Below are 18293 nucleotides of genomic sequence, written 5' to 3'. Positions count from 1 at the left end.
ATTGGGAATGATCACGCCTTGCTGTGTCACTGCCTGGAACTGCTGGGCTGGCCTTGGAACAACCTTCTAGGGAGGGAAGACTCCTCCGGTGGAGGACAAAAGCCTACTCCGTTCTTCAGGCAGTCTCTTCCTAGGCTGGCACAGCTGATAACTCTCATCAGTCTTAGAAGTGAGAACAGCTAGGATCAGTTCCATGCAGGAGACACCCTTTCTTCCAACTAGGCTGGCTTTTCAGGTTTTGGCTTTTTGTGGGGTTGTTTTCCAGACAGAGGAAGGAGTAACGGCAATAAAGAAAACAAACAGCAGAATATTTTGCTATTTTGCACAGGAATTACTTCTTAAAAGTAAGACTTGAGTTCTTAGTTGCCAAGGGGCAAGTTACGGTTTATTGCTACTTCTGAGGGCCCATGAACCCTGATTACTCTGTGCCTGCCCCAGAATGTCCGACACATGCTGTCATTAGAGCTAGAGTTGCAGGCCCAGCCCATGACCTCTGTTTTGTCAGACACCAACAATAGCACAGCTGCCCCTGCCTGGCTGAGATCTCAGACCTGCCATTTGGCACGAGGAACAGAGCAAATTGGATAAATACACATAAACACATTGGGAAGGGAGGGAAAACAGAACAGAATGAACCAGAGCAGCAACCCACAACTTGTTTGATAGGGATGATTTAAGTAGGCATATGGTATAGTTAAATGTGCTTTCAAAAACATTGGCCTGATTCTTCAAGCAAATACGAAATAAATATCTGAATAGCATGAGAGCCGATCCGGCACCGTTAATGCTCTCAGTGGAGGCACTCGGATGCTTGGGCTGACACACTGACATTCCCACACCAAGTGTCAGTGCCTCATCTTGACATGGCACAGTTGTACTTCCCTCTAACAGTGCAAGCCTCAAAAGCAAGCAGGCAACAAGCTCATAATTACACCTGACCCAGCAGCCATTGTCATATCTTACTGGCTCAGTGTTGGCAGAACAGCCCAGCCACACCTCTCACAGCTGGATTCATCCAGCAGTCCCACTGCCCACACGCACATCTAACTGTGGAACTCACTAGGTGCTCACCTGACATCCCTCTGCAACACCAGGTTACCTGGTACCTCAGTCACACCTGCAAGTTACACCTCACCTTTGTCTCACTGTGTTCCACCAGACAGACAAACAGACAAAGGGAATAACCTTAGACAGTCTGCGTTACCACAAAGTAAGTCCAAACTCACATTTAAAAGATGCCCTTGACAACCACCCCAGGTGTTTCCCCCACAGAAACCGCTCACAAATACTCCGATACACAAAGCCCTGGTGATTTCCAGTGCACACACACAGTATCACCTATTTAGTCAGACAGGCTGAGAACTTGGTCTTGGTCATGAAATTGTGCAGCACATCCCTTTGCCTGCCTGAATGAGTGCTAAGAAAGGTATGTGGAACTTACGTGAGTTTTCTGATAACGTGGAAGTGAGTGGCTCAAAACCAGAGAGAGGAGAGAGTTACTGTTGCTTGCTATGGCTACCTTTACTACTGGTTTTGTTCGGTTTGTCACTTTCTCTTCCTCTGCTAAGGAAGGTAAAAGTTTAGAAAAGCTGTTGCCAGCAAAGGCAGGGTATTTGCAAGCTGCAGATCAGTCTCACATGTCTTTCAGGGTCACTCAAGAAAGGATTAAAATGCTGTGGCTGTGTTGAGCATTTCTGTTCTAACTAAGAAGTGACACTGAGCTCTTTCTGTGGCGCTGTTCACTAAGTAGCCTTAGCACAGCCTTTGTGACAATGCAGGCAGGGGTGTCATTTGGTCACAGAGCTGAATTACTCACTAACTTAAGGGGCAGCGCTGCTGCTGAGTGCTGAGCTACTCAAGAGCTCGGCAGCTGGTGTCAGCATTCAAGTGTGGGTTTAAGGACCAATTTTCCAAGCCTCATCCTCAGTCTGAAACCTACACAGTGACTACTTATCAGTTGGAAAAAAACATTGTTCAGAGACAAGGGGACCAATTAAAAGGAGAATTCGATAGGATTTGCAAGTTAAGAGGCAGCACATTCACTAAAATATTTCCCATACCACATAACACTGGTCACTACTGTGAAAAGGCAAAAGCACAAATAGCCTAGTCACCTCTTAGAAGCCAGCTGTCCTTTAAGAAGCACCAAATGGAGGAGAGCAGGCAGGCTGCTGCTGCAGGAGGTCCCAGCCCCCAGGACGAACTCTGGGCTCTCAGCTGCTCAGACTTCTTCCAGCCTTGCTGGCCAGCAGCCCAGCAGCTCTCTGACGTGGGGGATGCAGCCATTCCTAGCACCAGCAAAAAAGGAAGTCACTCATGCTTCTCCATTTTGACTTCCTGCTGCTAAGCAGCTGGTAGGATGCCAGCTCTTGGTCAGGCTGTTTTCACCTGTTCACTGTTGTTTCCACTGTTGTGGAACCCCTGTGCTCAGGTGAAGGCAATACCTCCCATCACTGCTGTGTGCCCATGGCCAGTCCAGACCTGGATGGGATATTGGCATTACCCCTCATTGCAAACAGCTGGGCTTGCCCTGCAGCCCTGGGCCGGGAGCCGAAGGGGGTCAGAACTACTCCCACCTGCACCAGTTCTTTCCGTTGCAAACTCACTGAGATGAAGCGTTTATTGTAGGCATTGACTTTTATTTCCCTATACAAGCTTTTGTTCCAACAAAAATAAAATACAGTATGGTTCCCAGTCTCTGGTGCTTGCATGGGAAAACCTCCCCTTTCCAAAACAGCCAGAGAAATCAACTCAGCTATGGGGAAGCCAGAAGTAGGGCTGGATTAGGCCTAATGTCTGTTATAAATATTAACTTCTGCAAATATTTTAGAAATACATTTAGTCAGACACAATTAGGGTATAATGGGAACTATTCACAGATGGAAACATCCTCAATGAATTGTATAGGCTAACTGGCCCCTCAGCCATATGGATGTGGTGTTAAGATCAGTAGTAATTTCTGGCGCAGTCCTTCACGTCCCTTCGAGGGCACACAGTGTTCCCAGAGCATTAGCGAGGACTGCGTGAGCAGAACTAAGTGCTGCGCATTATGCAGCGGCCATAGGATCCTGAGCTGAATTAATAGTCTAATTTAACAGAATAATGACATTTCATACCCTGTTACTGCAGGTTCCCATGATTCCACAACATCAGAGCTAGTTCCTTGCTGGCTGCCATTTCTCTCATACTCCCTAGCAGTTCCCAGCAGTGAAAGCTGTGTCTCTGTGCACTTGTGTCCCATTCCATGGAAAGTCAAGCCCAGACAGACAGTGTATTGGACATGTGGCTGGAAAAGCTAAAGGGTTCTGAGGTAACAAGAGGGGATCCTAAAGAACCATCATCTGAGTTTATATCAGTGCTAAGCTACACCAAGAAGGGCAGGGGAAGAGTTTGTACTAATTCTTTACCAGAATCCCCAAACACCATAATGAATTCCACGATGAGCAGGTCTCGCTATCCTCAGGAAAATACTCGGTGCTCCTTCTTATGTCTGTGTGGCTGCTGGGAGGAAAACACCTCTGATCACGTGTCCTAACTGCAGGTTATGTCCTGTCCCCAGCACAGTTCCCACTGAGTGAATGGTCCCAGTGCTCCCCAGTCACAGCTGGCCTTTGGCATAAGTGGGACTGCAGCAAACATGACAGGCAGGGCTGGAACCCTGCTCCAGGAGAACTGTCCCAACTGTCCCTGTCCTTGTGCAGCTGGGGCTGTAGGTCCGGGAAGCGCACCATACCCAGAAGCCCGGGCTGGAAAGCCCTTCCTCTGTGTGTTGTCTTCTCCTGCAGCGGGGATGAGTCCCTGGATGCAGAGTCATCTCTGTGGTCCAGGAGTATTTGTTAACAGAGCCCAGGTAACGAGTCCTCTCTGCATGGGTCAGGGAGAATGGACGGGTAAACGTTAGTTGTAACCCAGCAAGAAGTGGCCAAAGACTTCAGACTGAGGCTGGTCAAATGGAGCCTGTATAATAACACCATCCATTATTTCATGAAGGCAGTGTTGGAAGGGAAAATGCCTTTTAAATATACAGACCTATTTTTTGCTTTCCTCCTATGTACAGCATTTTTGTGATTTTAGTGCAGGCATTTGAATCCGAAATACCTTTGTCACCATAATTTTAGTAACTTTTTGAGCAGTTGCCAGTTTAATTTTCAGTGCGTGAAAATTGGAGGTAAATTATTTATTACTTCCAGCAAATGTATTTCACAATTGTATTTAATTTTTTCATCTTTTTTAATGGGTCATAAAATGGCAGTCTTTTAGTAGCTTCCCATAAAGTAAGGAGCAAACGAATACTTTGCAAATAGGTTACCATGGATGGCAATGTCAGCTGTATTTCACAGGGAATGGGAGGCTTTAGACCAGAGCTGCAGGGACATATGGCACTGGGCCACGTCCCTCTGCTGTCACAATAAACCAGCAGTGGGCATGACGGAAAGAATCGCAACTGTTAGGCCTCCTCAAGTTACATTTGTGGGTAAATTGTGTATTAGGATGGGCAGTGGGCCAGGACTGACGAAGCTTCAAGTTGCATGAGTCTTGTGGTTACTTTTGGTCAGAAATCAGAACATTTGTAAAAAGCTCTTTTCAGACTAAGTTTTCCAGGATTGATTCCCATCCAAAAAGTGATATTGCACAGACAAAGGATAGGAAAATCCCCTCCACACGGAGGAAGGGCTGTGAACTGTAAATGAAAAGCAGTTTTTCCTAGTACAGTGAAACGGGTTGGAAGTACAGACTGCGGGGAAAGTGCATGTTAGGGCTGAGGTAGAGGCAGAGCAGTAGGGTTTGTGCCACACAGCAGTGTAATTGCTCGTGCTCCTTTGCCAGCTCTGTGATTCCACCTTGCTCGGGTGCGGTGTCAGAAGGGAGCAGAGGATGGGAATGAGCATCCTGGCTCAAAGCCCTGGAAAGCCACTGTCTGTGGGTGCTGCTGGGGTTTTGAGGAGGCACGAGCAGGGCTCCGCTGCCTTTCCCTGGAGCCTGGCCCCTGCAGCCCTGTGTGTCCAGCTGCACGGAGAGGAGCTGCTTGGCTCTGCATGTTCCTGGTGCCAGGCTGCAGGATGGCACTGCGGGATGGCCCCGGGGGGCTGCAGCAACAACACTGCCTGCCTCTTGGGGGGTTTATTTGAGGGGCCCCGAGGAGATACCCTACTCTGTGGCAGCTTTCCAGAGCTCAGCCCTCAGCTGGGATCTGTGCTGGTACAAAACTAGTACAGCCTCACCCTTCACTGGTGAACCAGGGCTATGCCCATGGCTGCCTGGCTGCAGGGACAGGAATGTTCTCTTGACCTGGCTCTTCTGAGCTCTGCTGGAGGGACTTGGCCCTCGCACAACACTGACAGTCACCAGTGGGAAATGCAGGGTCCTGAGAAATGGGATCACTGCTGCTTGTCATTTTCATCTCGGAATATTTCCAGTTTTGGCAGAGTGCTGAGATAAAAGCCTCACACACGTGGCTGGTTGCTGATAAACACTAGGATGTGTTTGTGTACACATCTGTCTCTGAACTGTGTGCGAATGAGTAGTAGAAGCAGGACACCTTTTTCTGGGACTCCCAGTTTAAGGGGCAGTGTTTGTATGAATCATAAGTACCGAGAGCCCAGCAAACAGGTGGCTGCTCAAGAAATGAAAGAACGTGTTTGGTATCCCCTACAGCCACGACAGTCTCAGGGAAGGAGTGCTTTTGTGTGTTGACAGGTTCATCCTTTTGAAGATGAGGTAATTATCTGTGTGAGTTCACTCTGTGGCTTCCAGAGCTAAGTTGGTATGATCAGCTCCAGTGACATCTCCAGTGGCTCATCCCTGCAGCGGTATATCAGGGTGGGAGTGGGTAGGGCAGGGCTGCTCTCCCGCAGCGTGTCCCGTGCTGGAGCTGATTGCTCAGTGAGCCTGCTCCCTGGGATCTGTCAGTGTGCTGACAGCAGGAGCGCAGGGATGCAGAGCTGCGGGCACGGGGTGAGGGCAGGGCTGCTCTCCCACAGCGTGTCCCGTGCTGGAGCTGATTGCTCAGTGAGCCTGCTCCCTGGGATCTGTCAGTGTGCTGACAGCAGGAGCGCAGGGATGCAGAGCTGCGGGCACGGGGTGGCACATGGCACCGGGGCTGGGAAATGCAATCCCAGCTAGTACCTATTATAACTAGGAACGGTTCCTGTGTTGCAAATGGTGAGGTGTACAATGGGCTCTAGTCCACTGGGAAATCTTTGCTATTTTACAGAATGCTTCATACAACCCAGTGAGCTCAAGGACATGTCGAGGTCCCCAGGATGCCAGGGAATGATCCTTTTCTTTAGTGTGGGTTATGTGTTTTATCCAGGTGTGTTTCATGTCTCTGTTGTGCTCCATTTGCTAGCAGAGACCATCTACCAAAACAGCCTCATTCCTCACTAGTGACATTCCAGGCAGGACTCAGAGGGCTGCCAGGTCAAACACGGATGGAGGGGCAACTGCAGGAGTGTGTGAGCAGCTCAGCCTGGGGGTCCTCCTCTCCTCCAGGAGAGGCAGGAAACCCTCCTGCCCTGCAGTTCTGGGAGAGTTTGGCCAAACCTGAGCAGAATCCTCATGCTGGAATTTCCCCTGGCATTCCTCATTACAATGCCAAAACAAATAATTGGAATTAAAAATAATAAAAAGCACCACATTTAAAAAAAAGTCGTAATCAACCAAAGTTTCACTGTGGTTTGATTTACTGTGCTGCAAGGGAATTGAATAGTTTTGGGTTTTTTATTGGTTCTGATTCACTTATTCCAGTGAATTCCAATTAGAAGGAAATCAGAGTTATTCTTTCTGTTGGATCAATTATTCATAGCAGAGATCATTTAAAAATGAGTTTAGTGGAAGCAACTCACTTCATTTTTGCTAGAACTGAAGAAGAAATTTAGCCAAATTAGCTAAAATAGCTTTGAACTCCATATTGACTACAGCGTTTGTGCCAGAATAAAAACTCATTACATGTAAGAACGGTGTAAATGATTAATCATTTTAGTTCATGGATATCTACATTTTTATTTAATTACATCTATGCATAACATAAACTGTCTGAATCCTGGGAATCCAAGCCAGAGAAGCTGAGGAGTCTTCTTCTGTTTAACATCCACCATGTGTTGTTTTCTTGTAGGGTTAATTTGTAAAATGTAAACCACATACCATTTGTATGCAGTGTTCGGGGCTATTTATAGCAAGTCCTGACCATTTATAATTATCCGACATCTTTATCCATAATGTCTGTGTGTGACTAAGGAGATGGTTATGGAACAGACAAAGCAATGTTACTTTTACAGTTCAATTTATTTTATGTAAAACTTTTGGGAGTATTTTCTGCTCTGTGGAATGGAGAAGGGATATTCTCTACTTGGACAGCTCTTTGTCAAGGAGACCAAACTTATTCCCAAACAGGAATAAGCACAGGCTTCCATTTCCCCTCTGAAGACACTCCCAGTGGAGCAGAGGCTGTAAGTACAAGTGCCTGCGGAGCAGGTATGAGCCTTTCTTTGCTGTTCCATGGCTGCTCATGTTTCTTCTTGTCTCTTGGCAGAACCCTGGAAGTTTTGGTGAGTTTGAATGAAGGCCAGTCTTTCATGTCCAGCTCGTTAACCATCACTGCTTCGGAGTGTGTAAGTGAATGACTTCCATAATTCTGTGTAAAATCCCCACACCCTGTTTCTCTTTGGGCTTTGCCATTGCAAGACCTCAGAGCAGAGAACCTCTGCTTCCACTTTCCAGTGCAAAGCTGTGGCTTTCAAAGTACTGGGAGGCTTCCCTGCCCTCAGAGACCTGGTCACTGTAGATGCCATGCCCGGAGGGCCAGGTGTGACAGTCACCATTCCAGCATGGCTCTGCCCTGAGTAGGACTGGAGGGAGCAGATGGGCACAAGCTTGGCCCTTCAGCCTGCGTGTGGAGAGAGGTTACAGTCCTGCACAGGTACTAACGCTCCATAACTCTGGAGCCTTGGGAAGGAGTGTAGGCTCTTAGCTCTTGTTCATCTGGGGAGGCAGCCTGTCCAAGCACAGGCCAGAGGATCCCACTTACACCTGGGGGTGAGGCAGTGGAAACATCCCGCTAAGTCTGATCACAGGTTATAGAAGAGAGAAAAGCTGCTTCTGGGAGAAACCACACACTTGTGCAGCCAGTGACTGTTCTGATTTAATACATATATTTTCTAGTCTCACATTTTTGCTCTCCTTTAATTCCTTTTGTATGACACAGGACTGCTGGGATTTGTGGAGGGAGACAGAAGCCCACAGTGTTGAGCACGTGCTGCGCATGAGGGCCTTTAAACGTGTACCTCAAGTGTAACATGAGAGCAGTTTTCCCATTGGGCGTGGAGTACAGAGAGCAGTCTCTTTTGCCCGTCACCACACATTGCTCCCAACAGAATTTCTTTGCTCATAGATCAGTAACCTAAAAGAGAAAAAAATGACATTTTTCTTCTATTCATTTAAAACCTCACCATTCATGCACCTGTAGAAATCAGAGACCCAGTGCAGCCCTGCAGTTTTAGGAGGGGAAGCCTGACTGAGCTGGGAGCAGGAGGAACACACAGAGCCCAGATCACAGTTCTCTATTTCAGGGCCTCTGTCAGCTGGCAGCATGCCAGCCGTACACCCAAGCAGGGTGACAGGGCTGTGCAGCACGGGAGCTGCTGCAGCCCAGCTGCAGCCTGCCTGTACCTCAACCCTCGCAGAGAAGTCAGCACATGGTGCCCCTGTAAGAGCTACCAGGAGTGCACAGAGAGGGAACAGGAAAGCAGCTCAGAGCGAGATGCTGGGCACAGCCTTCCCACTGTGCTGCATGGTGGCTCTGCTGCTCTGTGCTCACAGCCTGCCCTGGCAGGAAGCAGAGAGGTACAGATGTGCACAGGAAGGAAGAGCTTCTCAGCAGCCTTTTTTGTCTCTGTTTGGTTTCTGCTCTTGGCCTGTGCTGCAGCAAAGGCAGCTCCACACAAGAACTGCTGTTTCCATAGTAGCAGATGGGCAACTCAAGAAATGGGTCACTGCTAGAACTGCTCACTAATTCTGGGAGCTGAGCAGCTGATGGCTGACTGGGAGATGAGTTACAAGTTATAGCCTCCCAACAAACACACGCCACTGCAGTGAAAACAAACAAAAATACACAGCATTAGGCACCCATTGTACCTGTGTCCCTCACTGCACCTGGGATATGCCTCTGTTCTACCCCCATGTCCAGTGGAGCACCTCCAGTACAACTCTTCTTACTGGGTCAGGACTGCTCACGCAGTATTCCAGTCTCAGTGATTCCCTGGGTCTCTCCTTTCCTTTTTTCCCAGCTGAAGTCTGAATAACTTTTATTTTCCTAGGGACGCTGTTGTGTTTCTGTCAGTGTTGTTCTAAAAGCCTGACTGTAGGAATAAAGACACCCCCAAGAAGTGGGTTGGAGGTGTGGGAGGTGGGCTGCTCAGTTCTGCGGTACAAGTGTTGGTGGAAGCAGGAACACTCCCTCCTTCAGTTTGAGGTTCACACAGCACGGCTGCAGGGAGTCAGTGTGCCACAGTCTGTGCAGGCGTGTGGGCGATCAGCATCAGAGCCTCACAGGTGTACTGTTCATAGAGATGCCTTAAAATCTCCCCACATGCTCCCCAGTCCATGTGTGAGACCTCATGGAGGAGAAGGGCACCTCTTATTCACAGGCTTAGGATGAGACTTCCCCTGTCTGTGTCTGATGGCTCATTCCTTAGCAGGCAACGGACTCTCTCTTTTCCTCGAGCTGGGCCTCGTTCTGATCTCGGGGCTCTCAGTTGTACGAGTTTTACATCAGAAGGAACCCCCTGACCTGAGCAGAACTAACGCTGGCTTTTGGGGTGAGTGCGTGAAGCAGCGCTGACACTGTCCCTGCTGTCTCCGCAGTCCAGCGGCGTGGCAGCGCTCATTGCTGTCCTCGTACTGTTGCTGCTGGTGGCACTCGGCTTGCTCTGGTGGTTCTGGCCCCTCTGCTGCAAAGTGGTGAGTACAGACTGCACCCTGAGCCATGGGTTGGAAACACAGATCCTGCAGGAAACTGTTGAAGTGATGGGGAGGCAGCTCTAGGGGAGCTTGTGACAGGCAGAAAAGGGCTGGGGAGACCAGCTCCAGCACTGGGGCCTGTCTGTGAGTTGCATGCACAGCAGCCAGCACAAGCACAGTGCTGTTACTGGGAATGGGGTGGCCATAATGGTGTGCAGATGTTACCCTGAAATCAAGGACCACTTTAAAAGTGCTCTCACTAAAATTGGTATTTGCAGTCCATTATGGGCTCTCAGGTTGGAAATCCCTCTTTGTTTTCATAATCCCTGCACACATCCATCTCTTTATCTGAGTGCACTCTCTATCCTCACCCCAGCAGCAGCAGTGTTGGTCGCTTGACTCCTTCCATTCCTTTCTGGGGGAGGGAGGTGTTAAATGGCTGAAGTTTATTATTCATCCAGCTCGAGGACAGCGTGGAGGACTTGGGAATGGAGATTACTTCCCTGGTCTGGGTTCCTGGTCTTGTCTGGGGCCTGTGGAATGTAGGGCAGAGACGAACTGGCCTTCTCACCTGATGGTGCTGCAGCCCCCATAACCCAGGGGGTCCATCGGGCCCCTGGCTGTCCAAGGGCAGGAAATCCTCAGCCTCCATCTGCACCTTCACAGTCTGGGGTTTCTGAGATGAGAACAAAAAGCCTTGCTTGTTCTCATTCTCCACAGCACAGACCCAACAGAAATCCAGGGAGCTTCCTCTTAGTCACCTTACCTCCACTTTATTTTATATGGTGAGCCTCCCTGTGGAAAAGGAACACTGGAAATCAGTAAGAAGCGAGTTCCTGGTTTTCCTATTTTAAATAACCTAACCTTGATTCATAAATCAGCTTCACAAGTTAAAATTCCTACATGAAGCAGTCCAGTGAATAGTTCTATAGTATTAATTTGCAGCCATATAAAACCATAGTTCTTCAAATGTTTGTGCCCTCTGTGTTTCCTCCCACCTCCCGTGGATACTACTTGTTACTTCAAAACAAAAGGTAATCTTAGGCCTCTCTGCTACAACACTGCTGAGTTCCAAGCCCACACACTGTTGCACTGAACCTACTGCGGAATACTGATCCTTCCTTCTGGTTTTGCCGGCCGGTCCTTGTGCTGTGCCTCAGTTGCTGCCCTTCTCTCCTGCATGTGAGGCTTGGACATCCATCACCTGGAAGGGCCACTTGTGGCTTAGTAGTGCTGGGCTTCAGGGCAGCATCCCTGAGGAGAGAGGCAGCATTATGGCCAGGCAGGACCTGTTCTTCCCTTCCTCTGGCTCTGCTTCCCTGGCAGAGTGCAGCGCCTGGGTTCCTGGAACAAAGAGCAGAAGCACAGAAGTCAGAATCCGATGGAAAAGAGAGATACAGGGTGTTGTGGGTAGAATAAGTGTCTGGAGCCAGGCGGGTGTGTTGCCCCCTGCCCACGGGCCCAGCTCCATCCTGGCTGGGGCTTGGCCTTGCAGCATTCTATGGTGTGAGTCCCATGGACACTCAGAGGGTGAGGCAGGGGGACTCCCTCTTCCTTCCTTGTTCCCCGCTTTCAAGTGTTTCACTGTGACAGTCCTGTCACTTGTCCCTCGCTGTGGAACGTATGATTGCAGCAAGCTGGCTGCAGGCTCCGTGCTGACATCTCCTAATGCCCACATCGTGGAGCGGCAGAAAAGTGTTAATGAGTGGATCAGAGGCACTGCTGCCTCAAGCACCAACTTCTTTTTTTATTTAATGTTTTTTTTTAAAGAAATCAGCTCTTCTCCAAACTCAAACCTTCGTTCTTTGCGACTCACTAAATGAGATGGAGCTTTGCCCGGAGAGGCTGATGATGAAACCAGACAAACTGAGGAAGCAGCCCATGTCTCCATGAGGATGATAAGACAGCAGCATTATTCAGAGGCTTCTTCATTGAAACAATCTGAATCCAGCTCAGGAAGGGTTAATTTACAATACTCTGGTCTTCCTCTGTGCAGTTCTGCGTGCAGCTCCGTGCAGAGCTGCATGTGTGCCTTGGATTTTTCTTTTTTATAAACAGCTTTCTACTGATTTCACTTGGAATATCACACGATTGAAAATAATCCTTGTGTGTGCACGTGTGATTCAAGTGTGTGAGTGTGAGAGCCTGTGGAAGCATAAGGATGCAGGCATTGACATTCCAGTGCTGTCAGCAGGGTGAGGAGCTGCTACTCAAAGCAGATTATTTTCTCACACCACTGTCACTTTTAAAATAAGTTTCATTTTCTGAAGCCATTAGAAATAACAGCTAATTAATGAATTGCTTGGCTTTAAACTGAATTTCCCCTCAAAATTCAAGGAGTTCAGGAGCTGGCACAGGTTTAGATCCTCCACTTGGGGAGACAAGCAAAAGCTGCCATTGACTATTGCCTTAGGAAGCCACAGTGAGCTCAGACAAGTCAGGTTTCCCTTGATTGTCTGGCGAATTGTGATTCCTACATCCCCAATGGGCGCATGGTCCACGGGAATTCCATCCCTCATCGCGGAGAGGTTTGCTGAGCAAAGGCGTCTGTGCTCAGACAGATGTGAGGTCTCAGAGTGGCACAGCTATAGCAGGGGAAGGACACTGCCGTTTCATATGGGTACATACGAGTCCACCTAGGAGGACTTCCTCCTGTACAGCTTGCATGCCTGACAGGGAAATAGATTGTTTTGGGATGATGGTTAGGGACAGGTGAAATGGAAATAAGGACAGAAATTTAATAAGGTGGCCCTTCATTGAGTGAAAGTGCTGCTTTACTGTTTGCACTCTCCTAATTGTTTTCAGTGAGAATGAAGTATGTCCGGGCTTTGGAAAATCCTACTCAGCATCCAAGTATCTCTCAGGATCTGTCCCATGATCCCTCTGTGTTGCTGTTTCATGTAAAGTTAGGGTAATAATTCCTAGTGTGGCTCTCAGGAATGTTTCACTAATTAAATAATTTCCTTTGGTTAAGTATTCTGGAAACTCCTGATAGCTGGGAAGAAAAAGTGTTCAGAACTATTAACACAAAAGTAACTCCTGGCATCGTTTTGCAACATCTTAACAGCAAAGGGATGTCTAGTTGAAATCCACAGTTCACTTTCCAATCCACCCAAAGCACTCTGAGCTTGACAAGTGAACCATTCCATATCTTAAACCTGAAGGGCTGTGGGAAACTGTTTGCAGGGGTGCCATAAGTAACTTCTCCTGTTGGGGAGAATTCCTGTATGCAGTGCTGAAAGTCCACAGCCTGTTTAGGCAGTCAGTAGTAACTATCTGGGGGGGCACCAAGAACTGACAGGTAAATCAAGATGGAAAACTCTGTTGGTCAAGGAAAATATGTTTCTTTTGTGTATTATGCTGACCGTCTCTGCAGTGATATTGTTCATAGGCAATGTTTAATGAAAGTACTAAACTTAATAGCACAGAGTGAGTAAAATAAGGCATATTTCAATTAAGGTACCTGAACCTGTATTAGATTGAGGTGTTTGTCAGCATGGACAGTTTTGGATATGTTTGTATATCAAGGCATAGCAAGAACAGACTCCTTGATATTCATGGTGTATTTTTTTAGTAATTTCCAGGCAATACCCAAGCCGAAAACATGGCTCGATGTCACCAAAGAACTTACTGTTAGCTTGCAAACCTGCTTTTCTCATGGAGGAACAGCTGTGCATTCAGTTTTCAGCCGAGTCAGTGAAGAGGGTCCCTTGCCTGCCTCTCCCCTCCTGGGACTATCAGTGCCGGCCATTCTCTGAGCTTTACAGTGTGGATGTGACAAAGGGAACGGGAAAAGACTGTAGGGAGAGATTTAAATAGAGGTGTAAGAAATGCTCCTGGGAGTGGGCCTCATCCGGAGCAGTGTCAGAAGTGTGGGAGTGTGACTGCAGTGCAGGCACTGCACAGTCATGGAGCTGGGAGGTGGGAAATGTGAGGGCTGCAGAAGCATCCAGGACATCCAGAGGTGAAGCCTGAGCTGCCAGAAGGCATTTCACACTTGTCAGTGGGCCAGAGACTCCCCAGCAGCACAGCAGCAGCAGCAGCTCGGCCCACGGCTGTGCAGGACCTCACACAGGCCTCGGACGCTTTTCCTCTGGGATTGCTCACGGACTCTGGGGAGTCTCGGCACTGGCTGTTCCTCACAGCGGCTGAGGCTCATCCGGCCAGGAAGTGTGGTGGCAGACACGTCTGCCCAGAGCGTCTGTGGGCCAGGCATGGCATGTTCTGGCAGATGGATGGTGGTAATTTCCAGAAGGCCTCACTGATGGATGCTCAGGGGAGCGGGCAGCAGCAGCTGCCAGCTCGCCGGTGGACGTGGGGGCTCGGGTGGAAGCAGGCCACTCTTACCATGGTCTGTTGCCTTTGGCTGCTGCCAGTGCAGCACCTTATTCTTTCCCATGTTTGGCTCTTTCAGGTCATCAAGGATCCCCCTCCACCTCCGCCAGCCCCAAAAGAGGTATGGTCTGATGGTGCTAATCTTATCACACTGCTCACATGAAACCACTCCTGTGCTTCCCTGCGCGCTGCGTGTCCCGCTCCTTGTCCGAGTGCTGCCGGAGAAAGGACTGCGCCGGGGGGAGCCTTCAGCAGAGAACAGGGTTGCCAAAGTCCAGATCTCTGCACTGTCTCAGCTCAGTGTGGCCTGAATTAAGCCCAGATCCACAGAAACACTTAGGGCCTTTATTCCAAGATAGATTTGTTTTTACCATTCTGCATTGAAAGCAGAAAGACTGAATAGCCCTTGTCCAACATCTAAAGATTCACGTATGACTTAGGCAGCATTTTCACCCAGCTTGGGCATTCCAGACACTGAGGAATTCCCCTTACAAGGGAATTTCTCTCCCTCTGAAGGGCAGTAAAGCACTGGAGGCTCTGCTGTCCTCAGTGTTTGCACCCCTTTCACAACCAACAGGGTATGCTCCGTGAACTCCAGTGAAATATACAGATAAGACGTTCAGTGTGTGTGTAAGTATCTTTTAAAAGTAAGTATCATTTGAATGTACTTACAGGAAGAAGAACAGGAGCCCTTGCCTTCCAAGAAATGGCCCACGGTGGATGCTTCCTACTATGGTGGACGAGGAGTTGGGGGAATTAAGAGGATGGAGGTTGGTATGATCTGGAGATGGCAGTTCCCTCAAACACGAGCTCTCTGAGGCTGCAAGTGTGGAAACAAAGACTTGAAAGTGCACTGAAAATACAAGGCCATAATGTGTGCTTGTCTTCCCACTGGCATAAGCCTTGGAAAATTCGTTACCATATCGAACAATTCTGACCTTCCCTCTGAAAGAACAGCTTTCAGTAGTTCCATTTGACTGGGACTTTAAATAGCTGCCTCAAGACATGCTCTTTCCATCAAGCTAATGAGAAAGAGAGAGTGAGAGCCTTTTCTGCGTGTTTTGGAAGGAATTACAGTGAAACATAAGTCCCCCAAGTGTGGGCCAGCCAAATGCGCTGACAATGGTGACGCTGAGGAGAGGCTTGATCCCAGAGGGACTCGCAGCGACAACAGAGCCTGTCTTTGAAGAGACATGATAGCATCATGTTAATTAAAACAGAATGAAGAATGTGCATCCTTATGGGCACATCCTTATGGCAGGTTTTGTAGTCAAGTCAGCCTTTATGGAATGTGCAAAGCAGTTCCTAACTGCAGTCCAGGAAGCTGTCTCTGTCTGAAACACCCACCTAGGCCATACTGAGGTGTCTTGATGAAACTCTAAAGGTGTTGGCCTAATCAGCTTTGCTTGAGTACTTTTTAAATGCAGCAGCAGAACATGCAGGTTTGAAGCTGTGTCGTTTGTATGCATTTTCTTCAGCAGTTCAGAATTGCTAATTTAGAAGAGCTTTAGATTTCACAAAAAGCAAACATTTTGTGCAGTGTTTTGCAGAGGCAAACTAGGAAATGCTTTCCAACATCAAGAATTACAAGCCTGGATTTCTGAGGGGAACTATGATAGCCTCCAGGAGGGGCTCCAGGAGGGCTTCCAAGGTTTAAACCAGTCTAGATGGGATCGTGCACAATGGAGCAGAAACCTCATGAACACAAGTGACGTCAGGACCACAATGAAATGCACGTTCAGCCCATGGCAAAAATGCAAACGAGAGTAGAAACTGATGATTAGGTTAGAAAACCTTTTCATCTGTGGTAGGAATTTTGTGCAGGACTAAGGGCTAAAGATCTAAACCAACTGAAATTCCTGCCAGCGTAATCATGGGCCCTTGAAAAAGGCCCCCCTTCTGTGGGGCTGTGGCTCTGTCTGTCCCTGGGACCCCAGAGCGGTGACAGGTCTGGCTGGGCACCGATGGTCAGTGCCTCCAGGTTTGACTGGGGAGCTTCACCTCTGCCCTGCAGTGTCTGGGACTGGGGCTGGGAAGATGGGCTCAGGCTGTTGGGAGAGCAGGACAGGCCTCACAGATCTCCCTGGCTCAGAAGAGCACGCTGCTCCTTTGGGGAGTCAGGGCAGAGACGAGAGAAAACACTCCAAGGGAGGTTGTTCCTTACCTGGCAGTTAGAGGTGGTTTCTGTGCCGGGGCCAGTGACAAACTTGCTGGCCCAGTCATGACGTTTCTTCCATGTTTGCAGTCCATGTGGCAGTGCAGTCATCTGGTTTTTATTGCTTCTCTGGCCTCTGTTCTTCGGCCATTCCTCCAGCAGCTTGATTCCACTGGCAGCTTCCCTGTCTGGAGAAGGGGAGGGACTGAACAAGCACCCTTGCCCTTCCCACTCCCGTGCTGGGGCAGGTACCCATCCATTCCTGCCTTCCCCACTAGCTCCACCCCTCTGTGACAGTCCCAGATAGCTTGGGCAGTGCTGCTTGCTCTCCCTAGCTCTGTCTTTTGGCATTGCTGTCAAGTTTTGTGATGTCATTGCCAGACCCCACCTGTTAGAGTTAATCTGTTTTTATGTCAAAATTGGGTGGTCAGACTCCACCAATTCCGGTTTCTTCTGGGTGAAGTGGCTTTTGTCAGAAGGAGAAGGTAATTTTTTCAGTGAGAGATCCACCATCTAATGGTTTTAACAGTGTTTAAAATACATTTTAGCAGCCACGTGACAAAAAAGTACCACTGATCACAGTGAAAGACAGGTGTTGAGGGGCCTCCTGGCAGGCCAAATCACCGCAAATGGCATGATTATGTCAAGTCTTGGTGAAATGATCCAGGCCACTTTCACTAAGAACTCTCAAACTCCAGCCATAGCTTTTAGCTGTTCCTTTTTGGATGAGGAGGGAACAGCCTTGTCCAGGCTTGTTTCTGAGTGCAGTACAACAAACACCCCTGCTGAGATTGCTGCACGGTGCTTCCAGTTACAAGGTGAAATAGGATTCCTGCAGCAAGGTGAATCATCCCTCGCAGCAGGAAGGTTTTTCCATGTAGTTCCTCTGCACAGCACGATGAGGGTAGCCTGTATGGAAGTCGGAATACGTGTCTGTTTCCCCAACAGTGATAACCCAGGTTTCCTTCTCTTTCAGCTCTTTGTGTATATTTTATACACTTGGAGCAGTGATTAACATACACATTGCTACATGTTCTACATGCACTTAGGCAGGTTAGACTGCTTCACCTGCTCTTCTCCAGTGTGTATCTTCCTGCAGGACAACATGGAAATCTGAGCAGGTTCAAGGAGCTTCTGCTCAAACCTGCCCAAGCATCGCATTTAATCTGCACTGGGGTTCTTGAAAGCTCTCTGGGTTAGGAAACCTGGGTTCCATAAATCTTGGCTTTCCTGTGTGCTGGATTAAGGTCTGGTATTTTAGGATAAATAAGAAGTGGAAATTACATTTTTATATCATTACTTAGAGAAGATTTGACAGATCCCCTGTCTCCTGTACAGCCCATGTGAAGCACGGTAGGATTTTCTATCACTACTGAGACTTATTTACACTTAACTAAGACTATTGTTATCACAAATGAAGAGGTAATGTTCTCCTCAGTACCTCCTCAGCACCTCTTCCAAATTTGTCCTTGTTCAGCTCCCTCTGTTATTTGCAGCAGTTTCCCTGCCCTGTGGTGCACTTACACCTGAACTCTGCCTTTCCTCAGGTGCGCTGGGGTGACAAAGGCTCAACAGAAGAAGGGGCCAGGTTGGAAAAAGCAAAGAACGCTGTGGTGAAACTCCCAGAAGAACCAGAAGAACCTTTTCACCCTAAACCACGTAAACCAAAGCCTACCTCACCAGCCATGCAGCAGAAGTGGTACACGCCAATCAAGGTAATCTGTTCGACCGTCTTTGGTACAATTTGTTACTGAGGGCTGGATTCCTTGTGCCTTATGCATGCTGAGCTGTGCGTTACTTTCCAAGTGTTCCTGTTCAAGTGTAATGTGCTATTCTCAAAGGGAAC

The 18293-nt window shown here is 48.5% G+C and overlaps 1 protein-coding gene and 2 long non-coding RNA genes across 4 annotated transcripts in view; 1 reads left to right on the top strand and 2 right to left on the bottom strand.

The window, feature by feature from the left end:
• Positions 1–18293, top strand: part of ANTXR2 (anthrax toxin receptor 2) — a 78566-nt gene that overhangs the window by 34108 nt on the left and 26165 nt on the right. For both annotated transcript variants that reach the window (XM_017727333.1, XM_017727334.1), the window contains exons 10-14: positions 7532–7610; positions 9862–9957; positions 14372–14413; positions 14967–15062; positions 17995–18162. In XM_017727333.1, coding sequence (XP_017582822.1) covers positions 7532–7610; positions 9862–9957; positions 14372–14413; positions 14967–15062; positions 17995–18162 — 481 coding nt within the window. The remainder of the gene's footprint in view (positions 1–7531; positions 7611–9861; positions 9958–14371; positions 14414–14966; positions 15063–17994; positions 18163–18293) is intronic.
• LOC108444946 lies at positions 8119–14365 on the bottom strand. The gene is made up of 3 exons (XR_001859663.1): positions 11060–14365; positions 10529–10752; positions 8119–8398 (listed from the first exon to the last, which is right to left on the bottom strand). It is a non-coding gene; the product is annotated as an uncharacterized LOC108444946 (long non-coding RNA).
• The window catches only part of LOC108444947, a 56246-nt gene continuing 52937 nt past the window's right edge, over positions 14985–18293 (bottom strand). The window contains exons 2-3 of the long non-coding RNA XR_001859664.1: positions 16457–16635; positions 14985–15112 (exon numbers count right to left, since the gene is read on the bottom strand). This is a non-coding gene — a long non-coding RNA (uncharacterized LOC108444947). The remainder of the gene's footprint in view (positions 15113–16456; positions 16636–18293) is intronic.

The sequence above is a fragment of the Corvus brachyrhynchos genome, unplaced genomic scaffold (genome assembly GCF_000691975.1).
Source record: "Corvus brachyrhynchos isolate BGI_N302 unplaced genomic scaffold, ASM69197v1 scaffold112, whole genome shotgun sequence".
NCBI lineage: Eukaryota > Metazoa > Chordata > Aves > Passeriformes > Corvidae > Corvus > Corvus brachyrhynchos.
This window is presented reverse-complemented; position numbering and strand designations above follow the sequence as displayed.